Raw genomic sequence first — 15,569 nt, 5'->3', positions numbered from 1 at the left:
TGCGCCATAGCTGTACTGCGCTGAGTCCCACGAATAGCGCTCAGTGCAGTACAGCTACTGCGCAGAGATGATGCCGGTTCAGCACTGCATAGCAACCGAACCGGCATCGTTAGCCGCGGGATTTCAACGGTAATCTACCGTTGACATCCCCGGCTTACACCTGTAACAAGGGGCTGCAGTGTGGATCTTTGTCCAGTAGGTGGCACCAGGCTACAGAAGAGGAGATTCTGCAAGGAGCAGGAAAAGGAAGTGATTCAGTGTGAGAGGTCAGAGGAGCTGATAAGAGGCAGAAGTGTTGCTGTGCCTGTGTGCTCCTGGCTAAGATATAAGCCCCTATTTGGTACTAAGGAGAGAAAGTACTGTGCCCAGAACTCTGCTGGTGAGCACCAGAAAAGGACAGTCTGCAGGTGAGGTCTTAGGACAGCGTGGACGGAGAGGGAGTCTCCCGTCACCCGCAGGCGTGCGGCTGAAGAAAGACCCACATTCCTGCAGTGAGGCTAAAGGAAATCCATCTGCATTATTATCTGCATTATATGGACTTTTTCTGTATTTATTACTAGTTCAGTAAAGTTTATTGTTATATTCAGCACGTTGTCTGTCGTCTCCCCTGCAACATTACACACCAGCGGTCGAAGTGGGCTCCGATCGCGGGCGTTTAACCCGTTAAATGCCGCGGTTAACGCGACCGCGGCATTTAACATGCCTTCCGGGGGTCTTTACCCCATGATCGCCCCCCACCATTTTGGGGGGGGTTGATCACTGCTATGGCACCTCTGGGGTCCGATTGGGACCCCAGAGAAGCCTGAAGGCAGTGCCTTTAAGATGGCGTCTGTGACAGCCTCTGCATAGGCTGGCACTGCTAATACCCTGCAATACATCAGTATTGCAGAGTATTATCATGAACAAGCAATCAAATGATTGCGTGTTCATATCCCATGGTGGATCAAGTAAAAAATGTAAAAAAAAAATGTTTTTCAATAAAAAATAACTTTATAAATCACTAAAAACATATAAAGAGACATATAACGCTCAAAAAAGTCTAAATCATAACACAAACCCCACATATATAGTATCACCGCGTCAGTAACAATGCATAGAATAAAACTAAATAACTATTGAACCCATATGATGAACGCCGTATAAAAAAAAAACGTTAAAAACCCGCAAGAAATTATGATTTTTACCTATTATATCCCACTATAAATGCAATAAAAAGTGATCAACAAAACATATGTACTCCAGAATGATACCGTTGCAAAGAACAACATGCCCCGCAAAAAACAAGCCATCAACCAGCTCTGTAGCCAAAAACGTAACAATGTTATGCCACTTGGAAGACGGCAATGCAAAAATGATAGATTTTTCCCCACATTAGGGTTTTATTTGGCAAATTTAGTAAAACATAAGAAAAAAAATGTTCATGTCTGGTATCCCCGTAATAGTATCGACCCATAGAATAAAGATAACAGGATTATTAGGATATACAGTGAACACGAAAAAAAAAAAAGTGAAAAATCCAGTACAGAATTGATGCTTTTCTACTCATGACCTCAAAAAAGTTCCTAAATTTTCAACAATAGGTGATACCAACCCCAAAATGGTAACACTGGAAAAAGCATCTCATCGCGCAAAAAAAATAACGGAAAAGCCGAATGACCCAAATAACGGAAAAGCGAAAATTTTATAGCCTTCAAAAGGGGACAACGAGAAAACTAAAATCCTGGCAGCTGCAGGGTGCTCCTTCCCTTCTGCGCCTCGCTGTGCCCCCATAACACAAGTAATGTCCACATGTGGGGGGTCGTTGCACTCAGGAGAAATTGTATAACAAATTTTATGGTGGGTTTTCTCTTTTTATCTTTTGGAAATGTGTAAATTTTAGGGCTAAATGAACGTATAACCGACAAAATTTGACCATTCTAAATTTCACCGCCATTTTGATTCAATTACTATGAAGATCTCAAGGGGCTAACAATCTTTGTAAATGCTGTTTCTGATAGATTGTGGGGTGCAGATTTGAAAATGGGTTGGTTATATAGGGGGTTTTTGATGCTAAATATGTAAAATTTAATTTCAAACAGTATTTATCCCCAAAATAGTCAATTCTGAAAATACGGAAAATCGCTATTCGATTTGTAGGCCGCGTGACGTCAAAATAAATTATCCAAACATTTCAAAAATTATGAAAATGTAAATTAGACAAATGGGAAATGTTATTTAGGTGGTAAATCGATCTGCCTGAAAACGCAGTGATTTTGAATTACGAAAATGGCAAATTTTTCTAAAAATTTTTTTGTAAATAAACGCAAAACTTATCAGCCAAAATTTACCACTAAAATGAAGTACAACATGTGAGGAAAAAACATTCTCAGAATCGTTTTGATAAGTAAAAGTGTTCAAAAGTTATAACCATATAAAGAGACGCAGGTCAGAATCCAAAAAATGGGACTGAGCCTTAAGCTGTAAAATGGCTGCGTCCTTAAGGGGTTAATATAGAATAAAGGCAGCTCTATTGTAGTATTTGTATTGATATATGAGTTATTGATAGAGAATAATATTCTTGCCCACAGGTGGGTGCTTATTAATTCTAATTATGTTTAAATGAAACCAGTCTAAGCATACATTTACCGTATATACTAGAGTATAAGCCGACCCGAGTATAAGCCGAGACCCCTAATTTTACCACCAAAAACTGGGAAAACCTATTGACTCGAGTATAAGCCGAGGGTGGGAAATGCATTGGTCACAGACCCAGCCAAGTATATAGCCAGCCAGCCCCCTATAATATACAGCCTGCCCCCAGTAGTATACAGCCTGCCCCCAGTAGTATACAGCCTGCCCCAGCCTTCCCCCAGTAGTATACAGCCTGCCCCCAGTAGTATACAGCCTGCCCCCAGTAGTATACAGCCACCCCAGCCTGCCCCCAGTAGTATACAGCCACCCCAGCCTGCTCCCAGTAGTATACAGCCACCCCAGCCTGCCCCCAGTAGTATACAGCCACCCCAGCCTGCCCCCAGTAGCATACAGCCACCCCAGCCTGCCCCCAGTAGTATACAGCCACCCCAGCCTGCCCCCAGTAGTATACAGCCTCCCCAGCCTGCCCCCAGTAGTATACAGCCACCCAGCCTGCCCCCAGTAGTATACAGCCACCCCAGCCTGCCCCCAGTAGTATACAGCCACCCCAACCTGCCCCCAGTAGTATACAGCATGCCCCCAGTAGTATACAGCCACCCAGCCTGCCCCCAGTAGTATACAGCATGCCCCCAGTAGTATACAGCCACCCAGCCTGCCCCCCAGTAATATACAGCATGCCCCCAGTAGTATACAGTCAGCCCAATTAAAAAAAAAATAAACTATTTACCCCTCCGCGCCGTCTTCTGCCTTCTTTAACATTGCTTTGGGCGCCGCAACTGTTCTCTCCCGTGCGGCGCCTAGTATGACGTGCCACTGCTGACGTCATACTAGGCGCCGCCATTGCGATGTTAAAGAAGACAGAAGACGGCGCGGAAGCAAGAAGAGGAGCCGGGAAGCCAGAAGAGGAGCCGCAATGACATCGGGGGAGCAGCGCTGCGCATCGGGACCACCGGAGGGTGAGTAAATAGTTTATTTTTTTTTTTAGTCCATTTTTAATCATAAGTATTGACTCGTGTATAAGCCGAGGGGACGTTTTTCAGCACATTTTTTGTGCTGAAAAACTCGGCTTATACACGAGTATATACGGTATGTATTGACATGATGAAGCGCCCATAGTTGAGGCACAAAACACATTGCAAATTTACATAACAACTCGTACAATGTTTTTCAATGGATTCTTTGTAGTTATCTTAGAAATCCAGCTGTTTAGACTAAAGTTAAATATATTCTCCAACTGGGACTTTTTAAAAAGTCACAAAAAAGTTGTAAGTGCTAGACTTCACCAGGCCACTTTAATGGATCTGATGGGCAGTGGAGTAGTAGATACATAGACATACATGTTGCATCAGGGAATAGTGGAGCACATGTACCAAACTTTTTGCTTGCCTTGTTTTTAATAGTTTGCGACTTTTCATGGTACGTGCTCGTGTGACTTTATTTAGTTTGCTATAGTCTAGTTTTCTGCAGTGTTCCCTGAATTGTCACCAGAATCCAGATGTGAAAGTAGACAGAAAATTGTACGCATTTTTTAAGCTTTCTGATTGAATAATTTTACAGTTCAGCTATGTGTTTGCTCATTCTTTTTTCCACCAACCACTAGAATGATACCACTTTATAACCATTAATCATTTGAAATAATAATAATCAATTTCTTTTTAGTTTTAGATTTTACAGTTACAAAGACATATTTATAGCAATATTTCCTTTGTATATTAATTGATAATATTGATATAATATTGATAATGATTAATCTGATATTATAAACAATTCTTAAAAAACAGGAACGCCTATGGAGAAAGAATCGTGCACCATTCAATAATGGATCGTGTTATGGAGTGGATCTGAATAGAAATTTTGATGTCCAATGGTGTAGTAGGTGTTAAATATTTTAATATAATATTACATATATACAGTATATATATTTTATAGCAATGTATAATCAATGGGGGTTGAAAGCAATGAACTGAATTCATGTTACTGGAATTTTTTACATATTTTATAGCATTCATTTTCCATTCTTTTGCAGCTATTGGTGCATCTAAAGATTGTAACAGCAATACCTTTTGTGGACCATCAGCAACTTCAGAACCTGAAACAAAAGCACTATCAGGTCTAATAGAAGCAATTAAACAAGATATCATTTTCTACCTCACCATACATTCCTATGGAAAGATGATTCTCCTTCCATATGGTTACACATTAAACCTTTCTAAAGATCATGATTTAATGGTAATTATCATCTTATCTCAAAATCAAAACTTATAAAAAATACAAATATACAAAAATTGTTTATAGGATCTTCAAGGGAAGGAAACCAAAATTCAACAAGAGTGGTTCATGCCATATTTCATGCCAAAAAACACAAAATTCCTTTAGTCCTTCTCGGTACAGATGCCGAGAAGGCGTTTGATAGAATAAATTGGGATTTCATGACTTCCACTCTAAGTAAATTTGGCTTCCCCCCTGAATTTGTAAAATCAATAATGACCTTATATTCTAGGCCTAATGCTAGAGTAAGAGTTAATAACTACCTCTCCAACCCCTTCCTAATTAGAAACGGCACAAGACAAGGATGTCCCCTATCCCCATCTCTATTTGTTCTCATCATGGAAACATTGTTGCAATCTTTTAGAGAACATTCCCATATAAAAGGTCTCCAAGTGGGTAACACAACTCATCTGAATGCCGCATTTGCGGACGATCTTTTGCTTCTTATCACTAACCCAAAGGAGGCCTTCCCTAACATAATGACACTTATAGAGGAATTTGGCTCCTTGTCTAATTTTAAAATTAATTTCACAAAGTCAGAAGCTTTGAATATATCAGCTGACAGTGCATTAGTAGAGGAACTACAGAAAAACTTCCCATTCGCCTGGCAACCTAACCAAATAAAATACCTAGGTATATTCATAACCAGAGATCCGCTTAAACTGTACGACGCCAACTATAAGTCATTATTAAAAAGTATTGACAACTACTTAAACTCACTAAAAATCCCGTTTGTGTCTTGGATAGGAAGAAAAAACATACTAAAAGCATATATAATGCCCAAATTACTTTATTTAATGCAAATGCTACCCTTGCATGTTCCAAAAAGCTTCTTTCAACAAGTGCAAAATACATTTCGTAGATTTCTGTGGCAAAACAGAAGAGCCAGAATAAATTATGCTCGCCTTACCCAACATAGAAACAAAGGGGGAATGGGCCTCCCAGATCCATTAATGTATTACAGAGCAATCCACCTGAAAAGATGGATTCATCTTAACTCCCCTATGGGAAAGCAGATGGGTGTAGATATTGAATCGGCAAACATAACAGACGAACAACTAGCTTGGACTTGGGGGCTGATAAAGGGCAAGTGTAATAAACCTGATAATTTACTAACTAAAGGCACCCTGGAAGTAGTCCAACGCTACAGTTCACTCTTCCCTACCCCATCCCCAGTTATGCCAGCTCGGTTGCTTCCGTACTTTGTAAAGCCCACAAACAGACAAAAATTAGGACTATGGTCCAGGCTAGAATCCATACCGGCCTCAGAAATACTTAATAAACTAGCCCAACCAGACACCTTGTCTAATTACTTAGAAGTTCTATTCCCTAGTATGCATTTTCTGCACAAAATTGAAATACAAAGCTTCACAAAACAAATAGTTGCTAGTAACCCAAGAACCAGACCTAACACATGGTTAGAGGATTTAATGTGTAAGAGACAGAGACCTAAAGGCCTGATTTCAAAAATTTACAATAATTTAATGGAGGACACCTTAGGAGTACAAAAACCTGATTACATAGGTAATTGGGAGAAAGAATTAGGAGTCACCTTCAACGATATTGAGATCTCCAAAATTCATAGAAACTCACATGGTTTCTCTGGATGCGTAAGAGTTCAAGAAAACTCTTATAAATTGTTAACCAGGTGGTACAGAACACCTAAGACCCTCAACCAGATGGGATTAACCACGCACGACAGATGTTGGAGATGTAATGCAGCAAGTGGCACGCACTCACATATATTCTGGACATGTCCTGGCATTCAAAAATTCTGGAAGGATATTGCCAGAGTAATAAATCAGATTACTTCCCAGTCAATTCAACTCACCCCAGCAAGTGTGCTTTTATGGCTTCCTAACAAAACCTGGACTCCCTCGAGGAAAAATCTAACTACATCCTTAGTACAAGCAGCTAAATTGCTCATCCCACTACATTGGCTGAGTAAGACCCCTCCTTCGATCCCAGAATGGATTAATAAAGTGGATCAAATGTGTAGATTGGAAGAGCTCACCAGCTGGTCTGATAGAAAACACGATACGTTCATAAAGATATGGTCCCCATGGTCCCTGTTTAGGAGCCAAGTTACCCAAAGCTATTAGAGCCTGCTCAAGTATACCAAATGTCTTTGCCGGTGATCTCCTAACTCTATATAGAATGATAATATATAAATATAATAGAATGTGTTCATACTGTGTTCATAGATGACAATGGCTTATACTGTCTAACATACAAGTATATTATATAATTCTTAGACGAGAGAACAAAATGTGCAATAGTCAATCAGATGCCTGTAACCTCTTCCCTTTACTCACCTACTACCCCAAACCTCCCCCCCCCCTATCCCCTCCCCCCCTTTCTCCCCACCCCTTTCAACCCTGTTTATGGTAATAAGACAATTGTTAATTTAGCAGATTCGGTGCCTGCGCGCCCCGACTCTCTAATTATATGTTTATATGATATGTATTGTCGAATTTTCAATAAAAAATTTTAAAATTAAAAAAAAAAAAAAAAAAAAAATTGTTTATAGGAAAGGATTATAGGAAGTTAATACAATTGTGAAATATTTATTTTAAATGCTTGTTTCTAAGCCAGTTTCTAGCCAAAAAGTCACTTTGTAGACTTAAAGGATTCGACCAGATTATAAAACTAATCAGTTTTGTTTTCGTGTTCTATCCGCTTTGTATTTATAACTATATTTTTACGTCCATTTGGCATCTGTTTATTTAGTTCCTTTCATGACCGCAAATAAATTAACCCATTCACCCATGCGGCTATATATATCCTATTTGCACACGCCCGGTGCAGAAAGGACATCTATAAACATCTTGACAGTGACCAACCTGAACACTGGCACATATAAACATAATATATATGTCATTTTAAATTTCTCCCCTTTAATATGATGTATGGATTGTGTATGGATGCTTAATAGAACTGAAGATATTCACCCTTAAAGTTGTACTAAAAAAAATTATTTTTATGTACGGCTTAGTATTCCCGATTGCAAAGTTGTTTCTCTCAAGCACCCGTGCACAATCCATATATCATATTAAAGAGGAGACTCTGCTGTTTAATAAGACACTGTGTATCTAAGTGCAAGGGTTCAAAAATGTGCCCCCCTCCAGCCTGTCAGCTGAAGGGAGAATATAGAAGAAGCTGCAGGAGACTTTCACTTCTCCTTGACAAGTCAGCACTATCACATGTAACATTTGATGCTTTCTATGTCTGAAAGATAACACACTGCAAGCTGCAAACCTTTGTAAAAAGGCACACGTGTACAAATACAGAGAGGGCACATACATTTAACTTACATGACATTGCAAAAAGTGATCATAAAATATTTTCAGTGTTTTGAGTACAGTATAGAAAGACAACTGCCAAGATACATTTGTGTTTTTTAACAGATCTTTATTTAAAAATTACCTGGAATCAGACAGCAAAAGTTATCATGTTAGTTTGTGGATGCATTACATGAAACCAAATGGTCCACAGTGGATCAGTAGAGAAATCAGAAATAGAAATTAATAACCTGTCACCAAAATTTTACCCCCAAACTAACCATGCCTGCTGGTAAAGGGTTTCAAGTACTCCCTATATCTAAAATTAGCTGCCAGTGAGGCACTGTACCTTAATCACAACCATTTTTCTGATATGAAAATTAGCATACTTTACTCTTTTATTCAAGATATAACTCTTGATTTCTCTGAGGCAGCCAGTGAAGCACAACCCTTATTTTGACTGACAGCTCTGTGTATCTTTAAATCTCGAACACTGGCCTATCTCCTTGTTCCTGATTGACAGGTCTCACTGCTAGGACATACTGCTTTCTGCCAAATATTTAACTACAAACATATAAATCTCTGTTTACTTATAGAAAAATTATGTCAAATTGTTTACACAGTGTTATATTCATGTCACTTGACCAGGGTGATATCATCTAAGGTCCTTTTCACCCTAAAATTTGCCATATCTACCTCATGTATGTATCTGATCACAAGCTGTGATTTTGTGTAATCAGACACATACATGGGGTAGATATAGAAAATTTTAGGGAGAAAAGGACCTTAGAAAACATCACTCTGGTAACATGACATGAAGTGCTAAATAGTGAGGAAGCATAATGCATGTTGAGGAGTAGATGGGGCGAAGGGGGGTTGGCCAAACTGGACATGCCCCTCTGATGCCAGGTAATTTAACATAAAGTTGATTTTATGGGTATGTAATGGAAACAATTTTTAGCAGAAAGAAGATTGGCATTTAGTTACTATGGGTACCTGTCTCTAGTTACCTAGCATAATTTTTTTCAATTGCATGTTTGTAAAAGGGATCTACATGTATTAAGATAATTTCCTATGAATGTAGCCATGGGAAACGAGATAGCTGTCCTTGGATACAACCACCCCTGCACTCTAGCAGTGGTGGCCACAGATCGCCGCTTCCTGATCGAGCTTTGCCAGTGGCGATGTGCGGGTCAACACCCGCGATCGATGCTAGCACCAATCACAGTTGTTACTGGTAAGTCTTTGCTGTGATATGCAGCAAAGATTTACCGGCTATGGAGAGGGCATAGCCCGTGAGATCTCTACATGCACCCACAGCCGACCCATGACGTGCTATTATGTCACGGGTCGTTAAAGGGCTAAAAGAACATATAATGAAGATACTAATGTAGCACCTATAACAATATAAAAGAAAAAATTTACTGTACATGGTCATGAGTCATGCTTACACTTAGTGAACACATGCTGTATATTTTCTTTTCTTCCCAGATGGAGGTTGGAAAAAGAGCTAATGCCAAAATGAAGGAAAAACATAATAATGAATATGATGTGGGAGCATCGTCCCATGTCATAGGTGAGTTGAAAGACAATAGATTCTTATGGATGTGAAAGAAAAACAATTGCAAATCAATGCCATGGACAAAATTAGAAAATATTGCCTGCTTTACATGTTACCACCTTTTACCTCACTAAACTACCTGCACCCTCAGGAAGGGGATGACATAGCCTTTGTAGAATTCAATCTCTTATGTTAAATCTTACTCCTTTACCTAGTGTCGGGAAGTAAGAGTTCACTTTTCCAAATAACGCCGCCTTGTAGGCAAGTAGAGACTTATTCCCTCATTAGGGGATTCTGAGAAATATGCAAATACATTTTCCAGGAATGAGGAAAACAATGCCTCTTTTGATACCTTGTAAGGCAACACCATTAACATCAAGCTTGACTTTCAGGAAGTCTAATAAAATGATGCAGGATTAGAGATAAACCAGTAGATCCATTCCAGAAGGAGCACCTCACCTGTAGACATTGCATTTGACATAGTTGTATCTTTACTGTACAGTGTAAGGAACTGGTTTGGCTGAGTGAGAGGCTTGACTATTGTCGGGAAGTAAGAGTTCTCCTTATGGAAACTTTGCCAATTAAGGCCACCTTGTTGGTGTGCGGAGACTTATAGCCATTGATTCTCCACTAGAGGATAATGGAAAATATGCAAATACTGTAAGTTTCCAGGATGGAAAACTCCCACATCATGTTGTTAGGCTTCCTGAAAGTTATGCTTGAAGTTAACAGTGCTGCATTACATGGTAGCAAAAGAAGCATTGTTTGCCTTGTTCCATCCTGGAAAATGATATCAACATCTTATGGGAAAGATATGAAATTTGTCATTTTTTGAGTTAAGCGAGGCTGGTGAGAAATGATCATTTTCTATGCCTACATATTCAGTCCTACAGCAACAAGCACCACTGTTATCATTCAGGTTCAGTCAGGAGGCTAGAAGACTTTTGATGATGTCACCCGGGTCACATGATATTACCGTTTGGTGCTGAGAAAGCATGGGGAGGAGCTGCTGGATTCAGCCGAGGAGGCCACGCCCTGTCTGACTTGTTCTAGTATTGTCCATATGCAATACAAAGTTTTAAAGTTGCTTTTATGGGGATCTGAGAGAAACAGTTTTTAGCTAAAAGAAGGGTGTCAGTTAATAGGGCTCTATGGGAACCTGCCACTAGCTGTTTTTGTGAAAACTATAGTGAAAGGTTCCCTTTAAATCACCTAGAACAGTGATGGCAAACCTTTTAGAGACAGAGTGCCCAAACTGCAACCCAAAACCTAATTACTTATCGCAAAGTGCCAGTACGGCAATTTAACCAGAAAACTGACGGTTTAGTTTAGAATCAATTTACACAGGACTGTCTGAGCTCGGATTACAGCAGTCCTATACACACTAAAACAACACTTTTACACCATTTTACATCACATAAAAGAGTAATAAAAAGTTAACAAAAGGTCACACAGTCCTCAAAATGGTAGCAATGAAAACAACGGCTCATTAAGCAAAAAAAATCACACCTCCCCAGCTCCGTGCACTAAAGTTATTAGGGTCACAAGACGGCGTAACTATTTTCTTTTTCGTACACTGTTTTAATTATTGAAAAAGTATTTAAAACACAACAAAACCTACAAATCTGGTATCACTGTGATTTTACCGAACCAAAGAATAAAGGAGACAAATGATTTGAAGCGCACAGCATAAGTATTAAAATCCAGCTTCCCAGTACACGACATGGAATAATAAATGAGAAGTAAAATATGTTACGCAAAAAATAAGCCTTCACACAGGTATATATAAATGCACATATAAATATACAATATAATATGCATATACATAAATACATACATGGAAATACATATGTTAATTACTCTTTGGTTGTCCAAGGTGGCAGCCATGCTGGCGGGCAGAAGTTCAGGTATCTGTTTTCCGGGGGGGGGGGGTCAGAAGGGTAGATGGGCAGAGGGTGGGCGGCCAGAGTTAGGGCTGGGGGGGGTAATGCAGCATCTTGAGTACGGGGCAGTGGGGTTATAAGGCATGAGTTCCAGTGGAGGGGATGATGGGGGGGGGCAGGGGGGCAGTGACTGGAGTTGAGGGGGGTGGGGTAGTGAGAGCGGCAAGAGTTCGGGCGGGCGAATTGCAGTAGTGGGCGGGGGGGGGTTGTTGCGATAGCGAGCAGAACGGGCTTGGGTCCGGGGCCGGGGGGGCTTGTGGTAGCGGGCACAGTTTGTGCTGCGAGTTTCGGGCCGGTTGCAGGCAGAGTTTTATGGGAGGAGCGGGAGCGGACAGGAAATCAGCCTTCCTGCTGATATATTATGCACTGTGGATGCCCTGAATAAAAAAAATAAATAAATAAACTCACCTCAGACTCCGCGTTCCTCCGGATGATCACTGCAGCGCACATGGAGTAAGGTGCCCAGCGCTGGCAGCGTAATGACATCATTACGCTGCCAGTGCTGGGAACGCTTACCGTCCTGTGCGCTGCAGTGATCAGTGTGACAGAGCAAGCAGTGTCAGCGCCCTGCTCTGTCATGGCTGTTAGCAGTATCGGAGCACAGCTCCGATACTACTAACAGCCATGACAACCAGGTGTGGACAGTGGTTGTCCTCACCTGGCAGTGGTTGAGAGGATGGGGCGCGTGCCAGCAGTGAGGGCTCTGCGTGCCCTCTCTGGCACGCGTGCCATAGGTTCGCCACCGCTGACCTAGAACTTTGCTTTTGATGTTGCAATACAAATAATAATCCCATCTTTCAAATAGCATTAAGTCTTTGAGCTGCAGAACCTAAGATACATGGAGTTAAAGATTTTATTTGCAGCATGCATTCTCTACTACCCTGTTTCCCTGAAAATAAGAAAGTGTCTTATATTAATTTTTGCTCCTAAACTAGCGCTATGTCTTATTTTCAGGGGATGTCTTATATTTCCATGAAAAATAATTCACATTTATTGTTGGAATCAACTTCTATAACATCCTTATACTGTAACTCTCCAAACTCTGAATTTCATGCAGACTTTCTTGTGATTCCATTACAATTATTGGTGACAATAGCAATAGAACTTTCTTCAATGATCCCCTTCTTGTCAGCACTTCTTGTCCAGGTAGCTGCTTGTATCACATTTGTGACATGGGGGTAGCTGCTGCAATGACTGCCGCTAGGTCTTATTTTCAAGGGAGGCCTTATATTACTAAGCTTGAACAAAATTCTACTAGGTCTTATTTTCAGGGGATGTCCTATTTTAAGGGAAACAGGGTAGTTTTAACTCCCAGTGGGGCACATTTAATAAGGGCTTTGCGCCAGTTTTCTGTCGAACTTTGCATGTTCTATCTAGCGTAAACTGCTTGCACAAATGTGTCACTCGCAACTGTTTTGTGACACGGCTGCACTTGGCACCATGAGGTAAAAATTAGGGGACATTCCAGTGCTCAGTCGGACCATGTGCCAAAATTAACATGCAAAGTCTGTCACAAGCCCTATATTAAAGGTGCACCACACAATAAGTTGTTGAACTCTGTTGGCCAGTGCAGGTCCAAGATTCAAGATTTCTGTTGCACTTTTTTAATGAATCTGGCGCATTATACACAGGTAGAGCACTTTTAGTGCAGTTTCCTACATTCTTAGTAAATGTGCCCCAGTATCTCTGGTTCTATAGCTCATAGACTCACAGAGGAGAGATTCTTGTCTTTAATATGATACCAGAATTAGGGTTCTAGCTCCAGTAGAAAAAAAGATAAAGGCATCTAAAGGAATGTCCCTCCCTCCAATTACAATTACAATTCAGCTCATTTGCTCAAGACATTACATTTTTATGTTATAGGTCAATAAGTGAAATTTCACATCAAAGAGAGAATTGTAGACAGCTACTTCATATCCTTCCTTAAGGTGCTGGTAGTTTAGTGAGATATAAGCTGATGACAGATTCATTATAAGAGACATTCAATTAACTCCAAATTTTGAAGGTTGGGCGTTGATATGGCATTGTAAAGCATTTGTGATGCAAAGACTAATCAATTTTCACCCAACAGGGTTTGGGCATTAAACAAACTCCTTGGGTTTACTGAGATTATTGCACTTTATAGAATGCATATTATGTTCTGCAATCCCATTTTTAATCTTTAAAATGTATCTGTTTGCAATGTAGGTTATTTTGACTCTGGCTCATCTGGTGACTGGGCAACTGACATTGGAATAAAATTTTCTTATACCTTCGAGCTAAGAGACAATGGTACCTATGGATTTGTTCTTCCTGAAGATCAGATAAAGCCCACTTGTGAGGAGACTACAACTGCTATAATGTCAATGGTAGAATATGTCAATGAGAAATACCTTGAAAACAATGCTGTGGTCATCCGTTCGCTTTCTATCAATGTGCTCTTGGCCATTGCTATGTGTCTACATTCTACACTAAGTTCTTAATTATATTCATAAATATTTCCACTTCTCCAGGAACCTAATGGTTTCAAGAAAGAAGAATACAGATGTGAAATTTTTGAGGGTGGAATAAAAAATATTCCTGCAATAAAATATTGGAATGTGTGCAAGTTGTAAGGACTGACATTATAGGCAAAAGGGCATTAGTTCTCGCTAAATCGTATGCTTATTTTGCCCTATCTTTATAGAGATAAGGGCTCCAGACAGTATTTCTATTACAGAACCCTAAATCCCCTACTTCTTATTATATAGCCATGAAGTAACATCAAAAATCTCAGAGCTCAAAGCCTACAGATTTATTATTAAAGTGATTTGCTATACTAATGATTTCCAACCCATAGGATAGGTCACTTGTTACTTGTTGAGGTGTGACACTCTGGCCACACTCCAGGTGCAGCTTTCACTGAAGTGAAAAATAGCTACATCCACAGTATGGCTGGAGTACACTATGGGATGTCCTATCCTGTAAGGCCATTAGTTATATATATTAAGCCTTTGTCAAGCATTAATATAGCGAACTGGAAAATCTCTTTAAATTCAAGGCAAGTTGTTTATCTCTCATGAAGTAAACTCTAACATTGTAGTAACCCTTGCTCACCCAGTACCAATTCTATTCACAAACCAGTTGCTGGTCATCTTAGATGATTCTTGGAACCGAGTGCAATGCATTGCGAAGAACACTGACACCTGTTCAAAATCCCACTCTTAGCGCCAACTGCGGGTGATCCATCCTGACATTTCTAGGGCTCTTTCATATTGCCATTGTTTTTCACATCCGTGGTTCAGTGATTTTCACAGATGCCTCTCAAAGACATTGTTTTCAACGAGCGTTTTCACTGATCCATTGTCAGTTCACTGATCAGTATTTTTTGCGGACAAAACGGAAGAAAAGCTGAGACACAATGGAGACAAAATGCAACGGATACGCAATGGAAGCTGAGCAACAACGCCAATGTGAAAGGGCCCGCATACTGAAGTATTGTCTATTACAGCTAAACTTCATCCGTCCATGTTCTTGACCTGAACCTTGTAATTGTATTCTTTTCTTATATTACATGCCTTGTAGGTGTGTCTCATTGGTTAATTAAATGATTGATTGAGCATTCTTATCAATAATTTGATGGTGAAACTGGTCTTTGTCTGTGCTTCAACTAAATCTGCAAAATAATAACAGACAATTAGACATGATATATCAGAATTTTAAAAGTCACAACTGTTTAGGGTCATGGAATGTGAATAAAAAGGTAAAAAAACAACAGCAGAGTTAATTGCTGTAAAACCCTCTCACTATTGTTATGCAGTAGTGTAAAGATACAATCGGGACTCTGACTTAATTTCTGCTGAGCAATGCTGATAGTGCTGCTGTATGGAATGCCTGACTAATGCATTGTGCCTGCTCTGGAAGCGC

General features: G+C 40.0%; 1 protein-coding gene across 1 annotated transcript in view; it reads left to right on the top strand.

Annotated features, from left to right (window-relative positions):
• The window catches only part of LOC140074521 (carboxypeptidase O-like), a 56,057-nt gene extending 40,842 nt beyond the window's left edge, over window positions 1-15,215 (top strand). The window contains exons 8-11 of the mRNA XM_072119489.1: window positions 4,413-4,503; window positions 4,658-4,860; window positions 9,672-9,756; window positions 13,872-15,215. Coding sequence (XP_071975590.1) covers window positions 4,413-4,503; window positions 4,658-4,860; window positions 9,672-9,756; window positions 13,872-14,146 — 654 coding nt within the window. The 3' untranslated portion in view covers window positions 14,147-15,215. The remainder of the gene's footprint in view (window positions 1-4,412; window positions 4,504-4,657; window positions 4,861-9,671; window positions 9,757-13,871) is intronic.
• Window positions 15,216-15,569: the final 354 nt, after the last annotated feature.

The sequence above is a fragment of the Engystomops pustulosus genome, chromosome 8, assembly GCF_040894005.1.
Source record: "Engystomops pustulosus chromosome 8, aEngPut4.maternal, whole genome shotgun sequence".
NCBI lineage: Eukaryota > Metazoa > Chordata > Amphibia > Anura > Leptodactylidae > Engystomops > Engystomops pustulosus.
Note: the sequence above shows the minus strand (reverse complement) of the source record. Positions and strands in the feature narration are given on the sequence as shown.